The sequence below is a fragment of the Hyalella azteca genome, unplaced genomic scaffold (assembly GCF_000764305.2).
Source record: "Hyalella azteca isolate HAZT.00-mixed unplaced genomic scaffold, Hazt_2.0.2 contig6160, whole genome shotgun sequence".
Classification (NCBI taxonomy): domain Eukaryota; kingdom Metazoa; phylum Arthropoda; class Malacostraca; order Amphipoda; family Hyalellidae; genus Hyalella; species Hyalella azteca.
The window spans coordinates 103,385-126,332 of record NW_025936328.1 but is presented as its reverse complement, the minus strand read 5'-3'; the positions used below and the strand labels follow the sequence as shown (position 1 = coordinate 126,332).

The following is a 22,948-nucleotide window of genomic DNA, read 5'->3' as shown; positions in this document are numbered from 1 at the left end:
CCGGTACTCTACTTACTTCCATTATCTTTCTAAGAAAAATAAAGAATTAAGATGCTAAATCAGATTAACCTTGCCTCGATGAAGTGTTACAATCTTTTAAAGCAATGTTTTTTTGAGCCTGAAATAAAATCATGCGTGAGTGTTCAAGAAAATGTCTACCATGAAATTCTGTCGACTGCCTAACAGCCTGTTACGTAAAAGTGATGGCTTAAGTGTGTTTGCTAAGTAACGCGAAGGGAAAGCCTGTGAAAGCAGACCGCTGTAGCAGAGCTTGTTCTAGCCAAACAGTTCTCTTCTGTGGCGCTATTGGAGGAAGTCAGCCCTGAAACATGACCATGCGCCGAACCCAAGACGTCCAAGTCTACTTCAGCACATGTTAGTTAATGTTTGTTCTCCACACTAATTACAGCAAATGTTTTTTTTCAGTAACTAACTACCGAACACAGTCATTCGTGATAGTTGCTGCTCTTATTTATTTGGTCGTGTATATTAAGTTTCTGTGTGTTGGATAACTAACTAATCTATGCTTTAGAAATAAATTGAATGTGCGGAGTAATTTCCGTAGACTATATGTGAATCCCTTCAAGTCAATTATTGTCTGTTACACACGAGAGTCTGGACGTCTCGGCTCTTCACCATAGGAATCCTCTAGAAATATTTGGTTAAGGCGTATTTTAAATTCACGACCCCAACATTTTTGACATAAAATTGTCTAGATTCGTGATTATTTGTTCAGACACAAAATATAGATAATGTTTTCTATTAGATGAAAGGAGAATATTCCGTGAGATTTATAAATTAATGTTGAAATAACTGCGCTTGCTTGTATACACGTGAGAATGCATGCATTCGCTCCCACGTAGCACACTAATCAAGTTATGGCCGTGGACGTTCCCTGCAAGTTCTGTAGAAGCCTTCTATGTTCATTGGCGATGCAAGACGCGACCAGCCGATGAAGATTGCTGCTCACAGCCTAGCAATCCGATGTTCTCGTAGACCCTCCAGTCCAGCAGCTCCTGTCGTTCTAGCCAGGAGCTCTCTTGCTACCTGCGTTACCCTTGCAGACAGCGACTACTTTACGTATGCCTTTGAAATGGGATGTGTTTGTTTGAAACTAACGTTCTGCTGCTCTGGATGTTGTCGTGTGAGTTGTTTTACATCATACAATCTATTTCTCAGTTTCTGTTGTGTGCATAGTTTTCCATCAACAATTCTCCTTCTCTGACGATGTTGTTGGGTGCGTTTCTCTGTTTTACCCTGACGTGTTGTTAGCTATACGGACCTCTATGTCGACGACGATGTGTGTTTTTTTTTAAGACGTGGAGACACTTCAATACTACGGGAAGAGTTTCCGAGTTGGATGTTATTAAGCCGTGTCTATTTTCTCTTCGAAATAAGGTAGTAAGGTTAACGCATATTTAGTTTTCCGCTCCTCTAACATCTAGTTGATTTTATACTCGTATTGCACGTTCTCTAACTTTCGATGTTTCCGTTCCCAGAATTGTTTTGGTTTGTCATCGAAGTCCATCAACTGTTGAGCTAATCTTCTATCTCGCGAGGCTGCAGTCGCTCCAATTCGCGCAGTTCCTCGCGCATGATGACGTTTGTAATAATTCTAGATCTAGCGTGATGGTCTGGAGGGAGTAATTCGCGACCCACTGTCTCTGGAACATTAGAAGTAGGGCCACTCCGGAGCGGACGGATGTCCAGCTTGGGGCGCTCCTTAAACTCAACTCGCCTCTCAAGGGCAACATTGATCGCGTGAGTTGTGTTGTGGCCTAGCATTGGTAATCACAGAATTAGTGAGAATTTATGGAGGGTGGACAAACTTAAACTAGCATCTCTCGCGTCTAGGTAAATGAACTAAGCAAATTTCAAACAAAATTACGCGATTTGAAACAGATTGGTGTAGCAGTTATTAATAACTTATTGCATTCAGACAGACTGTATTTTGCAGGTAATTATGCAAATGCAATCAAGCGGTATTCTCGACCGTTTTCTATTACTATTTTCATTATTAAGCAAGTAAAGGGTTTTGCAGCACTTGAAATTGAACTATCTGAATGTTTAGGAATTTTATATCGGAAGAAATACGGTAAGGTTTGAGCATCTTCGCATTCATAACATTTTTAGAATTAAAAAAGGCGGATAATAAAAATAAAAAATCAATTATGATGATCTAGAAAATTTTTTCAATATTTATTTATTTCAATCAATATTTTTCACAGCGGAATCTTCACCAAGAGATCGTTCATCAGTAGCCCTTCCTTCGGTAGCTTTGATCAGTCCTCATCTACTCCAGTTGTTGAGCGCCGCGTTGGCTTTGGTAACCTTGGGCAGGACTCTATGCACCGATATTAGGGCTCATCATGAGATTAGGCTGTCCATACTAATCGAAAGAAGTTTCAGCATTTTATTACGCATCATTTTGCTCATTTTAACTCTTCACGTAGGTGGAAATGTCTGTCACCAAATCTGTCGCAGACCTTAGCTCGATCCCTGGGGGGATCGCCTCCAAGTGGTTGTAGAGATCCATGAGAATTTCCTCCATCGACTACATCCATTGTTGCTGCTCATTTCCCTGACGATCTTGCCTCTCAGAGCGAGGTGGTATCCGGTATGGGTTTCTGTCGTCAACAGTTACTGAACGTTATTTCTTCAGCTCTTTTTCATAACCTTTGATCGTTTTTCGCTCTTTGTTCAGCTCCAATCCTCTACGTGTAGCGTCGATAGCAGTTCTCAAAGATTTATCGATTTCTGCATCGATAATTCGCAAAGTGCGGTCGACCGACTTGATCGAGTTCATCTCAGGGTGACGGGAACGTCCTCGAAGGTTTGTGTCCAAAGAGTTTCGCGAGTTATCCTATGCCCGCCTTAACTGCACCTCGGTTTCTGCATCTTGGGGCGGATGAGGATATGAAGACTGCGTGGGCAGCTGCTGAGACTCCACTATCTGTTGGGGCGACATGTGCGCCCGAGCTTCGCTCTTACTGGGGTGCGTGGCAGATGCCCATCTCCTCGACCTGTTCCTGCGGTTCAGAGTGAACTCCTGAGATGACTGGAGGCTTTTCATCGTTGGCGAAATTTGTGGCTGCGTAATTCTAGAAGATTTTTCTTATCTTGCCGTTAAAACTGTTCTCGAAATCCGCGACAGATATAGCCATATTGCTGGTAGCATGACTACGCTCATCACAGTTCCATTCGCTTATTTATTCAACAGACCCGATCAGTCCCATAATTTCGTGACTTCGTAAACTCAATTTAAAGATATCGAAGTAAAGTCAATCCTGAAATTTGGATTATTTTCATTTATTGATCACAAGTTGATATTTTTGATCACATTTACAAAATCAAGGGAGGTGGCAATTACAGGGGAAACTTCCTAGGCTGGCTGGTATAGTCGATGTGCGGAATGAGAACCTATTTTCTTTTAGATTTTAAAAGGTAAAACATCCTCATGCAAAAATACAATCAAATAATTTAATTGATACTTGTTTTCGTGTTTAAAATTAATTTTTTAGCCTCATTCACTGGCTGCATAGGCTAAACCTTTGTCTCAAAAATGAATCTATATTCTCCTTAACTTTTGCGTTAGGATTTTTAAACTATTTTCATTGTATTTGAACTCACTCCATTGCATTTACTGAAGTATTATCGCAATATTGTCTTCATTTCTCTTATTCGACTATTGAGAATTTTTATGCATATTGAAGAACTTTGTCTATGGGACCTGACTATATGCGATTGACTACATTGCGCATTGCACGTTTGCTTTTGTTACACAGTGGTCACCAAACTTTTCCCCAACGACGTTAGTGGCCTGATCTCTCCCACCGCAAGGTAAGACCATCTGACGTCTTTTGTAACATTACCGAGGGTGGCTGTGTTTTTATTTGCGGGAACAATTGTGGGGGTTTCTGCTGCCTGCCGACCCTTCTCTGCTCTCACGAAACTGGTCGTTTGCACGAGGGCGTCATATTTCCAGAGGCTCAATGGACGTCCAGCCTATCTGCGCTGGAATGTTCACCTCCTTGCATTATTCCCAAGAATTTCCCTCTATCTCTAACTCTTTGAATATTTTCTCCAGACTATCATTCTTTCCCTCCTACTGTATGTCGCGCTCGTGACACAATTTCTTCTTCAGATATCACAAGTTATATTTCAAAAAGACAGGCTGCGGTTAATGATCCGAAAGTAAGTTCACTGATAAAATACTTTCCTGAGAGCCATAGAGAAGCTCAAATCGGACCCATAATGTACGTTTATTTCTTCGAACATGTTGAAAAAAATTCACAGTCCGCATGGGTTTTTATATTTTTGTAATGTAGTTGTAGATGAAATATTGAGATAAGAATGATACATCTATTTTTGACCATATTGACAACTGACAGGTTAACCAGGCGTTGCTCGGGACAGAGAATCTCTGAGATTTGATAATTCCGTTATTTGGAATCATTTGAATAATATCTCGACCAAAATTATGTACATTAAACAAAAAACCTTTCACACCCAAGTTCAACACAAAACTCCAATATTAGTTAAGTTGGTAAATTAAGATCATATTCTAATTGTTGGGGTTTGAAAGAAAACTAAGATCATTTAAAACTAGAAGGTGAGCCCGGTGTTACACCGTATGGCTATTACTTGAAATTGTTTAATCCTGTTATTCTAAATCCTATCATTTCCAATCCGCTCACACAAGCCTAGTTAACAATTTTGAACCTTAAGTACTGAAATGGAAGAGAGATCGCGTCTAACCCACTTCCAGATCGGATCACTCGTATGTCCTGTTTTGAACCTTAGTTTCGGACGTAGCAGACCCAGGTCACGATGGATCGCCGACTCTGATTATCGCGAATCCGCCCTCATATGGGCCTGCTGATGCACGATGATGCTTGCTTCTCGCCGTCTGTAGTGGTGCAGGAGCGGCCGATCAGGGATTGTGCCCAGGAACACGTCCAGTTGTCTCTTGAAAGTCTCCAGGGTGAACTCCCCCTCTCTTAGATCCTTTGTTAGGACGTTAAACAGCCTCAACCTTAACCATTTAGCGACCTGCCGCCTTGCGAGTGCAAAATGCTACATCGCATCGATACCGCATTGCTGAAATTTATTCATTGAAAAAAAAAACAGACATGTAACAAAAACCTTCACGTAGGCATAGCCCAGCCTGAAATTAAAGCCAATATATTTGTCCAATTAGACGAATGAGCTTCAAGTAATAAGCAAAAATTGCCTTTATTAAAGGCGACAGATATGTACAGCTAGATGCTAAAGGTTTAATGAAACCTGTCAACTTTTTCTTTTTTGAATAAAATTTACACCAACCGAGAAGTATCCACATTGATTGATTTTAAATTTAACACAAAAAAAATCCATTATAGCTAGTCAGCATAATTTAACCGTGACAAAGCTCACCTAATACTCATCATATCACTGGATAGTACTGTAGAAGTATTTTTTTTCTGTAAATTATCATATATTCATTGCAGAACATGTGAATAAATTGTTAAAATATAAATGAATTTTATGAGCAATGCAACCTAAACTAAGGAGACTTGAAAGTTGAATGATAAGCGATCATTATTTTTCATATCTCATTCTTTTAAATGAGATAACACCAAAATACTAAAAAGAATAAGGTATACAAGGCGCTAAGGGTTCCTAGTGACGGACTGGATATGTTAACATCTTTTTCTTCTTTGTCAATTAAAGACAATATATAATTATATTGAACAATATCAGCATTATGAGCACACAATAACTACAACAGAAAACAGCTGTTTAGACTGGAAAAAGTTTATTGAATAAGAATTATGCAGGAGATTGAACTGATAGCCTCTATTAATTAATACTCGTATAGCACCGGCCAATCGATTCTATCAGTCTTGTAATCGGAGGTTGGGGCTTTTCTGTGTACAATTTTTCCACCTCTCGTTTTTTTTCGCCAAATATTTTTAGATGAGGTCCGTTTGATACGACAGGATCATTTGATTGAAAATCTGTTGTGAAAATCTCATAACGGGTTTACTCATTAGTCATTAGAAATGGAAGTGTCGAAAGGTAGCTGGTCCTCCGTAGCATTATCTTTTCTATTTGTAATCGTCTTAAGAATTATCGAATGTATTCGTCGAAACATATCTCATGCCTTCCAGGCAGCGGCTATTCTTTTCAACCTTGCCCGTCAGCAATGCAGGTATGGAAGGAAAGATATAATTTACTTATTATAGTGAAAGACAAATTTTCATATGAAACAATAGTTCCTCGTACCTTTCGTGATGGCTTTCCTAAATCCAATGAGTTTCGATCGTAGTTATTTCCGTACTCTGGATCCAGCTGGCTGCTGATGCTCTAACAGATTAGAAATAATGGCGGAATTTTTTACCTTGAAGGATTAACTACCGCAGCCAACGGAACTGACATCATGAAAATCTTTGTAACTGTACGGCTTGACATTTCCATCGTTAGGGGTTATAGATAGCCTCATTTGTAGATTTTTTCTGCGATATAGTTTCTTTAAGATTGTCAAGCTCTTGTAGTGTGTGTTTTCAGCTTCTATAATCTTTTGATAGATGCTACTCAATAGAGGTATTTTTTATAACGGTCGAACCGAACAGCTATAAAACTGTAAATTTTAGATCAAATTTCTATTGAGCAGCAAATTTTAGGCGTCCATGCCTGCATTAATTAAGGTCACTCTATAGTGGCAGGATTTTTAAGGTAAATAACAACAGCTCTCCTTTATTTTTCGATGGTCGGTCGGCCGCATTGTTCTTCTGTTCGCCGTGAGATGAAAACGGGGGCCACTGTGCATTGCTTGTTCTGAAACGCGATGAAATAATTAAGCCCTCATATTTTCCGCACGATTTTAATTGGTTTGATTTTGTCTTTAAAATTCGGAACTATTTTCTGACAAAGCTGGATTTAGAAATCAAGTGGAAGAAATCGTTTTAGCGATAGCAGGTTGGATGGGGTTTCTTTAAATCACGAGAAGCTCGGATACGTTTTGGGGAATTTGATTTTTTCTGTAACTTTGCGACTGTTTTTTTTTTGTCTCCATTAGTCTAAAACAATCTAATTACATACGAATGAGTGGATCCCCCTCTTTCAAATACGTGTATACGACATGAAATTCTGTTGGAAATGGTAGTTTTGTGACCGTTCTGTTTTTTTATCTGACTGATACCAGATACAAGAATTTCAAAACGCTCTGAACTTGGTTCAGATTAATTAGACGTATGCGATAAAAACTCGCTCTTTTTCCTCAGTACAAAGTTATTAACATGTTAGTTCTGTATGAAGGGCTACCTGACCATTCTCCAATTATTGCTCGCCTTCTTTGCCTTTAATTGCGCATGCGAATGCACTATTCAAAGAGTAGGAATAAATTTTAGACTTATTCGTTTAATTGCAACGTTTCTTCTTTTTCAAAGAATCTAAGTTATACTTTTAATTTTCTAAGATTAATTTATGTATGTCAAATAACAGTGCAATGTATGAACAAATTTAATTACTATATTTTGATCAATTGCCAAGATGTTCTTTTAACGAACTTAGATGCATTTTTCATCTTCTAATAAATACGTTTAGATGTTGAATATTTAAGCGAAACCTTGATTTTGGCAGGGTTTTTATACATTTCTATGCATGCTTCTACCTATATCAAAATTAAAGTCCTGCGCCAATTGGCGCTGTAATTAAGAGTAAGTCTCGTGTTTTTGACTTTGCTGCAAGGGGAATTTTTGGGATGCGTGATGCTGAGCTATTGCGTATATAATTTCACGTCTAATTAGTGGCTCTTTGACTTTGAATTTTCTCTCGGACTTTTAAATTTTCTGAATGAATATTTTAAGCGCTCAAGCATTTATAGCCCAAATCCTCGTTAGGATGATTGCAAACACACGAACATAAAGCAAAACGAATCGCTCATCAATTTCTGTTCACTGGCTTTCACAAGCCAAACAATGCATACTCATAAACGAATAAATCATTTTTGTTTTGATTGAATATTTGCCTGACATTTTCTTGCTCATTAAAGAACTAATGAATTTGTTTGTCTTCATGGAAATTTTGCTCGGCATTTCCCTGGATGAAGAGCCTTTCAGTGTTTTCATACGTCTTGCATATTCACCACCTTCTATATATGTCTCATCTTGACAATTATATTGACCTCTTTCTTTACCTTTAACGTGCAAGTCGCCATAGATGGTAACTATGGAAATGCTGACGCACATGGGCACCCTACGGCCCTATGTTTGCACTCGAAGCAATGTTTAAATTTTTATTCCAATCGTCAATCTATTATTTATCTTCCATGCATACTATCTCCTATCATGCTCCCATATTGAAATAATGGCATTTGAAAAGAAGTCTAGCACAGACATGAAATTTTATGCTCTTTCTGCAATGTTTTGAATTACTTATGAAAAGATACTCTCTATTTAATGTAGTTATGTGTAATACTAATAATACTCTTTCTGAGTTATATTAGTGCTTTCATGATATTACTTGAAGTTCGAATGTTTCCGTTTGGAAAATTTTTTCATGTTTACCGTAATATTTTAGAGTTTGTCGTCTTTGCAGTGTTTATGTCAGGAACGTGATTTTTTTAAATTATCGTATTTATGTCCGCCAGCTAAAGGATGAAGACTATATACCTGATAAATTCTGAAGTATTTTTTCGTGAATTCAATTGTGTAGTTTGACCTTCAGTGTCGGCTGTTGTCATTAGTGATAGAAACCGAAACAGGATAATTTCAAATGAGTTTCTAAATTTGACCAACGAAAAATTTCACACATTTCAATGAATTCCTAATTTTTTAAGAGAAGAGGAATCGACTGTGATAGAATCTTGTGGATTAGTGAAAAGTTGGTCTGCCGAAATATCCTTCTCATTTTGAGCCGCCGCAAAATCTCAAATTCTAATGAAAACTTCGCACAGAGAAGTTCTTCATGTTCCTTAGTGAGCTGGTCCACGCTTCATTTTTTTGTATTATACCTGGCCTGGTTAATTTTTTATCCGTGGATTTTTTTGTCGAAGGACCTCCATTCCATAGTGATTTAAATTTTTCCTTGGGGTATTCAAGTTTTAATTGCTGTAGGAGTAGTTAAGTAGTTGTCTCATTTCGAAAATGATCATTTTCTGGTATGTTTATATTATTTTGGAACATCATTTCAGTAATCGCAGGCAATCGAAGTTATTGATTTGGTAAAGTTTATTAATTTGTTCCCAAAATTTGCAATGCATTTATTTATACGTGTATCGGGAAATTCACACCCGGAACGTTGCAGTTAATGACTGTAGAGTACTGCAAGCATGGTTGCTTTCAGCTGTTTGAGAGATTCACGTGAGTGAATCCTCTAATTAATCTTTTAACCAGGAAGCTCACCGGTCTTTTATTTTCATATAATTAGATAATAGCAAAATGAAATACATGAATAACTTCATAATACTGAAAAAAGTCGAAACAATGCGTGTTGGCCTAATATGTGATGTTGCGGAGCTCGCTGCTTGACCGGGTGGGTGGCAGCTTGCAATACTTATCTCGTTAGTGAACTTTTTTTTTTAACTTTCTGGCAGTTATTGCATTCAGAACTTTCGTCATTTTGTTTACTATATTCAAAAATCATTCGAGTTGGAAGGTATTTTTCTGCGAGCTGAATTTAGTTAGTTCTCTGATGTTGGGAGTAGATATCCAGTTGTGTCGTTTTGATTTATGGAATGGTATTAGGTTTATTTTTGCCTAGTCAAACCACTATTACCGTTGCAACTCTACTGCAGATTCTACGTTGTGAACCTCAAGGAGGTGATTGAACTACAAGGGCTTAATTACTTCTTATTGATCACAACTAAAATTGTCAGTTGTGAATAAATTTTATTGTCTATTCAGAATCGATTGCATTTATGTCGATAGTAAAGAAACATTTCGTTTAGAGATTGACTGAAAACTCAAGTGCTCGAAGTTTATTATCTGTTTTGATGCTTCAACTACTATGCAGCCATCCCAAAAGTTGAACGTATTCCCCGATCCTGAAGGTTTATGGGTTCTAAAGTTATAATCCATTCAGGAATAACAGCTTCTTCTAAACGATCGACGGACTTCTGAAATTGTCGGAATTTTTGCGTTTTTCCGCTTTAAACTTTGAATGCTCTGTAAAATGCGTTTAAATTACTAACCTTGGCGGCTCTTAGCCAAGCTTTCGGTGTGGACATTCTCAGTTATAAATAAAGGAAGAAGTTAAAGGATTGAATAAATAATTCGTGCGACGCTCCTCACACGAATTGATTTATTCGTTGTACCATATCACAAATTTCTCACGATCAGACATGGATCTAAACGCATCTTTTTGATTCCCATATCTCAGAGCCTTATTTTCCACTCACCTGTTTTAGTAGCCTATTCAAAATTTGTAAATTCAAATCTGCAGGGAAGTAAATGGGTCCATCAATATTGCCCCCCCCCAAAGAGAATACCGGAGAAAGTGGCATCTGAGCGGTTCTTAAATGGTTACTTCATTGCCAACGTTAAAAAAATATTCTGAAAGGGGCTGTGTTCAATGATTCTTGGACAAATTTGCCTCGTGGGCGTGCGAATTTAAGATGAGCGTACGTAGGCGTCTCATTTTTAGAACTTTTGGTTTCTTGAGAGCGGCTGTTGAACTCCTTTTTAATGGTGGACCCCTTTTTTTAATGGTGGACCCACCCATTAAAAAGTTATTGGTTAGGTACTCATGGCCACAGGAGTGGCCTTCGTTTTCAGTTCTATTTTGTGGCAATAATGTCGCGCAGAAGACCACTCGTCAATAGTAGTAGAATAGAATTTTTATTTTGAACTTCCAATTGAACTTCTCCTCAAAAATAGAAGAAATTCATTGTTTGATGACAGTTTCCATGAAATTTTAGTACCTTTATGCTTCTCGATAATGTCTGCTGCCCGTTGTTATGTTGATGTTTTTTCTGGGTTTGATCCCAGAAAAACGGCGATAAAACGGTGAAATACGGTGAAATGCTATTATAAAACGGTGATATGCTATTGCTTATTTGTAAATTTTCAGAAATCTTTCTGTTGTTGGAATGTAATTCATTTAATTTGCTTTGGTTGCTTCGTTAGTGTTGGGTCATCGGTATCCATTCTTGAACCTGGGTTGAATGTAAGACATAATTTTAACGGGACAATTTTTAATTTTTTTTATGAACTGTATTTTACTTAATGTAATACGTGGCCTCGATTAATTTTTTAATCGCGGTTAAGATCATTTTCGAGGGGAAATAAAATAGATCTATTTCTCATGTCCATTGGTAGCCGGCGTTTTTTGCTTATTATTATTGTGTCATACATTGTTTCTATTTCTAAATTTAAACAGAATTGCATTGCTTTCTCTATCATTCGGAAATAGTATCCGCTTTCACGTGATTCGTCTGGGCGTTTCTCAGTTGCCATAATTAGAATACTATATAATTGATAATAATACACAATAGCTAACAATAATGCTAGAGTATAGTAAAAGTTCCGTTTCTTCAATTTTCCATTACTGGTCCCAAATCGTGCGATAATTCGATATTTATTATGAGGATTACACGCGACACGCTCTCCCGTAACAACAGCACTAAAGCTATTGATTTTAAAGCGTTTATGAGAAGAAACGTCGCGCTATATAGTCTCTACGACCGGCGGCGGTGTTCTATTAATTCATCCGCCTGAGAGCTTTTGACGGTACTGCTGCAAGCCAGGGACACTCTACGCTCGTTCCATCTACCGATACAGGGCCTATACTTTCAAAACAGTTAAGAGATCGTAAGTTCATCAGCCAATCATTGACGGCCTTTCAAGCAAAATCCATCAATCATAGATAAGAAAATATAGCGTAAGTACTTACATTCACTTAGCGAGTTTTGTAAGTATGGCCCTAGCGTATCACACCGTCTACTGTGGTAGAAAGGCGAGTCATTGTAGCAACGGCGGCAGCCAGCAGTTGATGGTTATGGCCGTGTTAAGTTGCTTGATCGTGTGAACAGATTTATTAAGTTATCTTCTGATCGAATCCACTACAGCGTCATCGAGTTCCCATCTGAAAAATGTAATATGACTACATATCAAAGCATGGCCTTCACACTGGCAGAAAAATTTCTAAACTACCATAAAAATGTTTAATTAGAGTGTTGGTTTTGTTAGGAACTTCCAAATTCTTTATTGGCTAATTGTTGATGTTTTGTGGGATAATTTTGGGATCTGAGGATAATTTCCTTTGTAATGATCATAAATATCATGTAATGTAAACAATCATGAAATTTGCAAACGATTAGACGAGTTATGTATATGGGGAAAATCGACAAAACTTTGATTTTCTACTCGCACTTTGAAACCTTCTTGTTACGTTGAAGTTTAAAATGAATTTTTGTCGTGTATCGCGCTCTAGATATGGAGTCGGGTGAGAAATATGGAAGCCTTTTCCATTAAGCATTTTTCTTGCTGTTCGAAGTTTCGCTCATGTTTCAAGATAACCTGCCAACGTCTTGACACTCTCGAGGTGTTTCGTTCATTAAAGTCGGTGCATTTTCAACTTGGTATAAGGCTCCGCTCTATAGATCTTGATTTAACTTTTTGGTGCACTCAGTTTATTTTATCTTGCATTCGTTTCACAGTATTCAGGATAATAATTTGTTCACAGTTCGCAACCTGTCGATGTAATTGCAGGAAAATTACTTAAATTATTAGTTAATTAATTACCATTAATTACCATAATTACTTTCGGTCTTGGTTAATTGAAAAAACTGCATGGATAGCCTTTCGATTGAAGCCACACAAATAATGCATTAGGATTAAAAAGTTTAAGCCCATGTTATATTAAAAGAAAAAGAAAGAAAAAAGTATGATCGATCACATTATTTATTTTCTTGCTTTACTTAACAATTTAGGTTTAATCCTACCGTTTGATAATGTTTTAAAATATTTATTTAATGTATATAATCAATACCTATTGTATATAACAGTATGAAATACAAACACTGTCATTCCAGGTCCTACAGAAGCGTTCACACCTTGCAGTTTTGTTCTTGCGTAATATACTTGTTAGTTAGTGATTCATAATAATTATTCGGTATATCTATATTTGAATGCGTAATTTATAACATGTTCTGTAATATTTCATAATGACGTCTATTATGAAAGATAGTAATTTCATTGTTTTTTCTATTGAACTGATTGGACAGAAGGAGAATATAATATTTTGATAAGTTTTCTTGTATCTATTTTTAATGATTTGTTGGCAAAGGTAGATGTTGATTCATTTAATAATGACGATTTGGAACTGATCTTGGCCAAGTTATTTAGTTTCAAGTATTGGTTTAGTGAATCCATTGTACGTAATAGAAACATCATGAAAAATAATCAGGATATGAAAGAAAAGAGGCTTGGCTGTAAAATCCAAATACATTGAGGGAATTTAGAACCGAATTGGACAGAAAATTATACTGTAGCGAAAATTATTTTCCTTGTGCGTCGTTATTGAATTCAGGCTCTCGAGTGTTATTGATTTTGTAAACGATTTCTCTTCTAAGTGGTGGCTGTTAGATGAGTTGTCATTCCCAATTATATTGTTATTACGGATGTTCGAAATTCGGATGCAAAAAGTATTGTCACGACAAAAAACAGGATGAAATTTAAGCTCAATTAATATATTTTGAAACGTCGGATCTAGCCTTGCATTTAATATTGTTATCCTGTAAATTTCAGGTCACAGAGGCAAAGGTTTCAGAGTCATTCATTGCCTGCATTGTACCGTTTTTGCGTTGTATGATTCATGCCGATGGCTGGGCCATTTATCTGGTTCAAGTTGACTTATACATTTTTTATGTGTTTGAAAAAATTTTATTTTACGAAATGCCAGTACGTTGTTAAGCTCTTGGGTCGAATTTAATCATTCTGAATTATACGCTTAGCGAATTTATCTCGAACTATTTCCTACGTATTCGGTTGCTCACACTCCAACCAACATATGCTGGAGCTTGATCGCTATGATCCATGTCAGTCCTGAGAGCGCTGACAACATTGTTTGCCTTCTCTCTCAGAAGCCATTGAGGACATAGCGCCCTAGCGACCCATGCTATACGGTAATACCTCACTCGCTGATTTGCATGATTTCGCTCCATTCATCTGCCAAATGTCCTGCTGTGTCAATAATTACGTGTAATTTTAAAAATTAGCCTAGGTTATCACGTCGTCGATCATCATTTTGCCGATGCTCCGTTAAAATATAATTTTTCAGAGTTAGTAGCACAAATTTACACTACCATGTGTTACTGACGTCTACAAGTCGCGTTGTTCAATTTTATCTCATAAAATAATTCAGAGTTAATACAACTTGGACGAGGAGTAAAATCTGGACCCATTTCGAGGTTTTATTGGTGTTGGGACGGCTTATGGTCGGACTGCTCGAGGCTTGGCGAAAGATGTTCCGTAATGCAGCGTTTTATGCTACTATTTTACGAGGCTACCAGCTGAGCTACGTCGAAAGTTACTCTTATGGAGCACCGATGCTGCCGGCGGTGGGTCAAGAGTGGGCGGGGCTTCCAAACGCTATTTATTTTCAGTAATGGATTGACAATCAGAAGTGTTGGACATATTTAATAACGTTTGGCATCAACTGGAGGTTAAATAGATGCGTTATAGTAGTATCAATTAACCTCTCCATAGTTGAGGTTAAGTGATCTTGCACTTAATTATATTTCAATCTAGCGCCTTTAATCGGGCTAATTTCATTATACATTGATAAAGGTTATATAATCTCGTGTTACGATGACAGTTTGTACAGTGTGTGAAATGAGATAGCAACTTTTTTAACAAAAGAAATACATCTTTATATGGCCTAGTACTCTTTTGCGGTGGAAAACCAATAACCAGCTATAATAATACTGAGCTCTGTTGCGCATAAAATTCTGTTACTTGATCTTGAGGCATTCCAGTTTGAAGGCGGAAGTCCTGGTAGCCAAGCGCTGATGAAAATGATATACCCTCCTGCAGGTTGTTAGTGTCCATCGATGAATTAAAAAGTAACGCTTCTTGTTTACATAATCTGATTAAGGCGCCGCGCTCGGCCACTGTGCTGCAATTTGCATAATCCACCAGCGGGCAAGCGATTTTCTTCCAGCCATACGCTCTGTTCTTAGAAAAGCTCAACTTTGCGGCGTTTGACTAGTCTATTGAATGACTAGTATATTTATATTTGGGCGTGCATAGAAGCATCCGAAGGGGTTTCCATGCTTCTTGCAGACGTTACTTTTGCGGACTCGAGTTCCGCAACCGAAGTTGTTATTGATATACGGCAATTTTTTGTGTATAATTTTATATAGATGGAAAAAACGAAATTTTTAGACACATGAGGAATTGTTCTGAATTAAAATGTCGCATAGATTCAATATTTGTTTATTTTTATCAATTTGGTATCGTGATCAAAGGAAAAGACTGAAAATCTATCAATCAGGTATACTCACGATCATTGGAGATAGTTTCTTTTAGTTCTAACTCATTGTTCGTGGAAGGTGACAGAGACACTGTGAGACTGAAAACGAAATCTTGCTCCGAAATCTTGTCTTGGATCGTCTCCAAATTTCGGTCGGAAATCCTTGGGAAGTCTCATCATCGTGACCAGGATCCCAAAGTTGCTGTTTATTTGGATAGGCTGTCCTGACCGACATCTCCAACTTCAAACTTGGTTTACATTTAGATTTAGTTCTCATCATTCTTGCGAGTGATCTGTTTTGCTATATTTGTCCGCGTGACTTGGAACTTTTAGTTCGTTTTATCTCCTATGTCCGACTAATTTATTCTACATATAATAGTTTTTGTTGTATAGTGATGATTTTTCGGGCAAAAAATTTCGAAATTGGACAGTCTTGTGTTTTTGAGCCTCTTTTAAAATATGATATCAGTGAGTCTATTTACCTGCAAATTCATCACAACATCTCTAAGAAGTTCAAGGCTCTTCCAAAGAAGTTCCTTTCAGCGAGTTCGCCAAACGAGCCCAAACCTTGTTAAAATCATTGGGAAACTTGTCTCATATTGCGAGAAAATATCCCTGGTCTCAGTAACAAATTTTTCTCTCTAGAGCTAATTACGAAAACTTTTCTTTCGTGCTTCATTTTATTATTTTTACGTAACTTCCTGTAATTTTGTAAATAATTTTTTGCTGGTATTTTCTCAGGCTCTACAGAAGTAACATCATTACCTCTTTCATTTTTATCTTGAATTTAATTCTTCTTGCTCATATCGATCCCTGATTCTCTTTAATAAGTGCCCTTCAATATTCTCTCTCTGCAGTTCCTGATGGCGCTAATAACTTATGAGATTTAAATTGTAACGTTTCAAAATAAATTATTTTATTAGTGTTATTAGTGCACAAATTTGTTCGCATTTCCTACTGTTTTGCTAAATCTCCAAAGAAGGACATTGTCCTATTTGTCAATCAGTATTTAATAGTTTCGGAACATAAGAGGTCAATGACCGTTATAAGCTCTAGGGACGAGTAGTGGATGGAGGAACAGGAATTTGAGGCTACATCCTCTAGAATTCCTCCGCTGGTGAAAGTTCTCCTCTTGGCAGTAAATTTCAAGCGATAACCCATTACTGGCACATAACCGTCCGGCGCTCCATCTTAATTTGTCATCGTGTGTCTAGACACTAGAACGTCAGAGATCGTGTTGAGCGAAGACCTAGGAGGTTAGCTCGGTTTACGCTGTCGTAAAAAGTTAATGGGTATCATCTAGAACGGCTTCTGGAATATTATGAGAAAACGAAGAAATAATCGTCAATCACGTATTTTCTTCTTTAGTCAATTGAATAGACATTGTTGGTTAAGTTGATTTATAATAACGAGTGGATATATTGTCAAGTGTATTAATTTATGTCTGTTTTTTGCTCAGATCCTGAAAAACTCGTCGGAGGTGACGCTGACGGTGGCTATGACGTCACAGTTGGTGCCCAGCACTCGCGCTCAGTATGAAGCTCTCGTGACGTCATCAAGCACTGGGGCTGCATCAGACCCCTCGCATCTCACCGACCCTCGCAGCCCAGCAGACCCCTCGCATCTCACCGACCCTCGCAGCCCAGCTGGCGCCGACTCGGTCACTCACTTGCCTGACTTGGGCCTCTTCTTGGCAGACCAAGACATCCCGACGTCCGACTTGCAGTCATCTCATCCGACAACTTTCGGAGACCAGAATTCGACCTCTGCCTTCGTTGCCAAAACTTCCTCAAACGATCCTTCAGCACGAGTTGGGAGCTCTCAAGCTGTGTCCTCATCCTCAAGTGTCCCTACGCCAGCAGGGATCGAGAGCAGTGCCACTCGTGACACAGACCTGGTCGTGTCCACTGCATCATGCGCAGCATCGTCGCGTCCATCGTCTGATCCTCGCGGTGCCACTAGGTCTCCAGGCGCCTCATTTGACCGGAGCCCTGACCCGGCTACCTCGCGCGGCTCCGATTTCGAGGTGAGGGGAAGTGGCCGCAAGCCAAGTTCGTCAAGTCACATGATCGGGGCCAGCGATATGGACGATCCTGCGCTGATGTGTAGTGGCGGAGGCGCCGCCAGTGACCAGCGAGCGGCTGCCTCTGGCAGCGATGTCGTCGTCCTTGCCCAGAGATATTCCTGGGTTGAACCTTGCGGGCGCCCCACTTCCCCGCCCGCCGATTTCAATCCCAGGCTTCATGGCCATCAAGTTGTTGAGGTGAGCCACCTTGAAGTCAATATCTTTTTAGCGCATTTTCTCATTTATGGAAAAAAGGCGCTATTGTTTATTGATGTATCGGTTATATAACATTGTATTATAGTACGGCATGTTTTGGCTGTCAAATTTTTGTTTTTCATTTTCATTCTGCTCTAGGTATTATAGGAATAAACGTTTAACCACAAATTTTGTTCCATGGGTTGTAAATTGATCTCAAATAATGCTATAAGAATTTTCATCGTTAAAAAATAATCCCATATCGGTACATATAATGGAATAGGCTTCCCTACTCTATTGAATTATGTTGTTCCTGGATTCAATTTATTTCATAATTTCATCGCTCACCATCGACATTTCTCCATGCTCCCGTTTTAGGCACAAGGACTCATAACTTTTACGAGCTCCACGGTCGTTTCAATTGGCACACCGCGCCCCCTGAGCCTCTAAACTCAAATGGTATAGAAACTTTTTGGGGAGCGACTGATCCTGAAATAGATTTTTAGGAGTCACTGTCGACAGAGGGACAATTTAAACGGGTCAGGGAGATGGACTTGACAGGATGAGACCTTCGAATCTCGAACGTTATGGAAAGAAACGTTGAATGACCTCGAAAATCCTTATGAGAATGGTTTAAGAAACTGTTTTTCTTTTAATAGAAAAAGTTTAAATTACTTCACGAAAATTGAGTTGGACCATTAGCACGAGAATATAATCATAAATGTAATCCTTAACTGGATTGAAAAATGGCATTATTTTTATCATTCAAAGCGGAGGACGTTCGTTGGTTAAACCTTAAATCCGAATCAAAAAAGTCTTGGAAATATTCCAAATCCAGGTCGATAAGGCACGCAGAAAAGTCGAGTGTCGAGGTCATGTTGGCGTTTAGCCATCAAACTGCGACCTCCGCCTTAGGCCTTCACAATGGACTGATGTCGGGTATAAATGAGATGCCGTAGCTAGATAAAGCGCCCCGCTGCCGACATCTTCATATGAGGCTGGGTGTGTGCTGCTTACTGGCGGCATCACCACGAAAAACACAATATTTATTTTTTGTTCACGATGCTAACGAAAAAGTGAATTTCCTGGAGGTGAGATTCACTCCTGGAGAAATTTACTATGTTTTTCCCCGCCAAAGCTCAGAAAATGTTCAAAATGTTAACATAATAAACAAGTATTATAACTGGAAGAGGGTTAACTCTCCCTCTTTCAAATGTCATCTTGCACATAAGTTGTTTTCGATTCGCTTAGTATGTGAAGGCTGGTAATGAGAGTTACCCTAATTGGAAAAAAGGTTAATACTTTTTGTACAGAAACATTAATAGGCTTGAATGATATTCTTGCGTAGAGGCTAGTAACGAGAGTTAACGTCCGACACATATTTTATTACATGTAATATAGTAAATTTAAGTGTGACGTAACGTTTTATCAATATAAATATTAAATTAATTGATAAAAACGGACTGGTACGTTCCATTGATGATGCTAGATTGTAGCGTATGATACACAAAAGTAGAGCTCAATTTTTATTTACTGAGCTTCTTCAGGGAAACTACGATGCCTAGCATGGACGTCGCAGCATGCTATGTATAGGGGAGGAGGCGTGGAGATTAAATGGGCGTTTAGTGAAGTTTATCTGCCACTCCAAGGCCGTTTCTTTGCCAAATTCTGGCACCGCAAAAAGGCCAAATGGAGCAGCTCTCGAGTGTGCCGTATTATTCTAAGCCTTTATTATTTCTAGAGGGTTCTTGCGGGCCACTGAGATTTCTGAATAGCCAAAAAGACTTTCCATTGTTATTCATTGGTAAATGAAGGCAGAGTCGCTCCGCTTTTTAACCTCTTTCGACCAAACGTGAGAATTTCTAACTTAGCACACTTGGAACATTTTTATCTAGTGAAGACTGAAGAGTGTCCATCAAGTCTAATCCCAAGGGCAAAATTGCTTTGAATAAATTGCTTTCGATAATAAGTGTTTATCATTTTATCGTCTATCTCAGTATTTTCATTTAAAGAACACACATCATCGTGCTACGAATACGTCAGCAATGCTGAGATCAGTTCACTTCTTAATCCCGGTTCGATACAGGGACTTGTTTTCAGATTTGGGCACGTGAACTGGGCACATTAGTTGAGGCCTCGTAACGCCATGACCTGTGTAGCCACTTAATTAATTTAGTTCGAAACAGGCGAAACTAGTTCGAAAGTCTTTTACTTGAAGGTGATCAAGTTTACAACATCAGATTTTGTATTTTTGTGGTAACCAACCGCGCAGTTTGTGATTGAATGACACAAAGTATTTAAATTTCGGGCTCTTCTGTGCCGTTCAACAGTATTTATGCTGTACAATAACATTGCATGATAAAACTTCTATCCCTGCATCTAAAACTAAATTTAGACACTCAACAAAGCTTGGGGCCTTTTTTTACCCGCATAAACCACAGATAAAACGTTTACAACTTTCCGTAAAATTTTCTTTGGCGCCAATGCTTTTAGACGACAGCCAATTTGTGCGTAGCTCGTGTCGTGTCAGGAATAAATGAAGGGGCATTAGACATGCCGAGCTTTGCAGTGAGAATTGCTGAGAGGCTCATGGAGGACCTATAAGCCCGTCAATCAGGCGAGTCTTGAGCTGTGTTCACTTCAACTCCAAATCTAAACTTAATGATGAAAATTGCGAAACGTGCGTCATAATCGGATTACGAATCCTTAATTTAGATGTATTAATTCTGCTGTTGAGAGAAAAATTTAATGGTTTTACGATGCAGTGCAGAAAAGTGCATATGGTTTTGTCAGAATAAAATTGTCCCTGGACGACAGCTACGAACATATGTAGATGAGTGCTAATTTTGTCTGTCGCCAGTCTGTTCTTGTCGTTCACAATTAAGTGCTCACTAGTTGGACTTTACTTAATATTATAATACTATACATAGTTTTGAATATAGTTCGAAGCTACGGGTGACTGAGAGCCGCTAAGCGAATAAAGGCATGCTGGGGCTGTGACCACAAGAATTTGATTGATGACATGACTTCGGTTTAGGTTGTGGATGAAACGAAGCTTGGTTAGCTGTAATTTGTACGAATAAACGGGACTGTCGTGTACTGAATGCGGCGCAGACCGCGATTTAAGATGCCAAATGATTTTCGCCGTCATCACTACATTTCGAGAACAAATCTATTATTCAACTATAAAACGCCTACAGTTTTCTTGATTCTGTGTAGATCGATTCTAAAATATAGAAAAATTTGTAGAGCTGAGGACACATGAATTTGTAAAGATTTTCAGAAAGTAGGCAAAGAGTAAAATTTTAATATATATCGAACACTCGTCCTGTTTCAAGTACAGCGAATCCTGTCGAGCCGTAGAACTAAATTGGGATTAAGTTCTTTTATATGGGACTTGGTGGGAGCTTAACACCAAGTAAAACTTCAGCAACGACCTAACTCTCGAAATGGATTGAAATTGTAGCTATATTGGCGCTCCCAGAATGGCCTCCAGGGAAGTGCGCCTAAATCTTTTGAGCTTTCTATGCATCCCAGAATTTATTTGCTCGCCCCTTTTAACCGGAGCGGCGGACGAAAAAAATTTCTAGTTTGAAAAATGTCAAATCTAATAACTAGATATTTAAATTTCGCCTTTACATGCGTATTGTAGGAAGAACTTTGTTCGAACTTCAATGCTGAAGTTCAGTTGCTGTAAACAAATTCCCTATGAGGATTTGTTGAGCAATTTTTAACATTTTACGTTTTTAGAAAGAAGAATCAAACCCGCGCTCCCATCGTTTGCGACGTGGCGTAAATGGAAGAAAATGTCGCATATTTCACTTGTCCTAATTTTAAAATCTTGCTCCGAAAGAACGTTTCTGACTTGGGTAGCACTTTTTCATGGGACATGTAGCATTGTGAGACATTTTGTGATACTTTCCTGGTATATGAAGATTAAATTTTGTTAGTGGAATAAATTCATAGTAGATTGTGGAATGCTGCTGCTCTGAGCAGCTGGTGGAATGCTGCTGCTCTGAGCAGCTGGTGGAATGCTGCTGCACTGAGCAGCTGGTGGAATGCTGCTGCTCTGAGCAGCTGGTGGAATGCTGCTGCACTGAGCAGCTGGTGGAATGCTGCTGCATTGAGCAGCTTGTGGAATGCTGCTGCACTGAGCAGCTGGTGGAATGCTGCTGCTCTGAGCAGCTGGTGGAATGCTGCTGCACTGAGCAGCTGGTGGAATGCTATTATACTGAGCTAGTGGTTATTAAATGAATATTTTGCACCGAACTTTGAACGTAGCCGAACATAATCACCAAATACGACGCTGTTTATAACAACAAAGAATTCAGTTCAGGTCTTCCAGAAAAAGGCATTGAAGTAACTCCAATCCACGAGGACTAGATCTTATTTGCAAATTACAGCTCCTATAATTTCCAGTCACAAATCATTGATGGATGTTATATAGTAATTTTTGTGTAAGCATATCGTATAAATATAAACTTAAAAGACTGCAGATATAATCAGCGGAATATACATAAAAGTGTTATTAAAACAAGTTCTTATTATTTGCCAGGGCGCTTCTTTCATGCTGATGTCTAACTACACTCTAACACCTAATTAGGAGGTTTAATTGACGGTGCCTAGAAAATTTCATATTATGAATACATGCTGAATTTATAAAATTTCTATTGGCTCTTTGGCCTTTCTTTGTTGAAATGATTAGTGATCATTTTGCACGTTTTTTCGAAAATGGAATTTTCACAACATGCTCCAAACTTTATTTCGACACTTCATCACAGTAAATTGTTTAAGTATATTATTTCTTATTCTTTCCTGCCAAAGAATATTATTTTCGTAAATTATCGATGATACAAGTCGGCTAAGGGCCAGCCTCTGAATGGCCACCCATAGTTCATCTCCTGATGGCAGAAGAGGAGGCTTCTGACTTAGAAAATCCGCGCTGCTGGCTGCTTTTTTCCTGCCAATAATTATCATAATTATAATATTTCATTGAAGTTCAAGTTCTTCAAAGTCACGATGCCACCATCCTTGAAAATGAAATTCTTAGTCGAATTCAACTCGTCTGAGAATCATCCAGTGGTTCAATATTTCGTCAACGAATTCGGAGGCAGGCGATAAATTGATCCATATCCGTTTTGAACACGGATATAATTAGAGATAAATACACATTGATATGACGTTGAATTTATCGGAGTACTTTTTTTTATCACAAAACGAATAAAAGAAATA

At 38.4% G+C, this 22,948-nt stretch overlaps 1 protein-coding gene across 1 annotated transcript in view; it reads left to right on the top strand.

Annotated features, from left to right (window-relative positions):
• The window catches only part of LOC108670176, a 130,585-nt gene that overhangs the window by 35,671 nt on the left and 71,966 nt on the right, over positions 1-22,948 (top strand). The window contains exon 6 of the mRNA XM_018157636.2: positions 16,916-17,719. Within this exon, the coding sequence (XP_018013125.2) occupies positions 16,916-17,719 (804 nt within the window). The remainder of the gene's footprint in view (positions 1-16,915; positions 17,720-22,948) is intronic.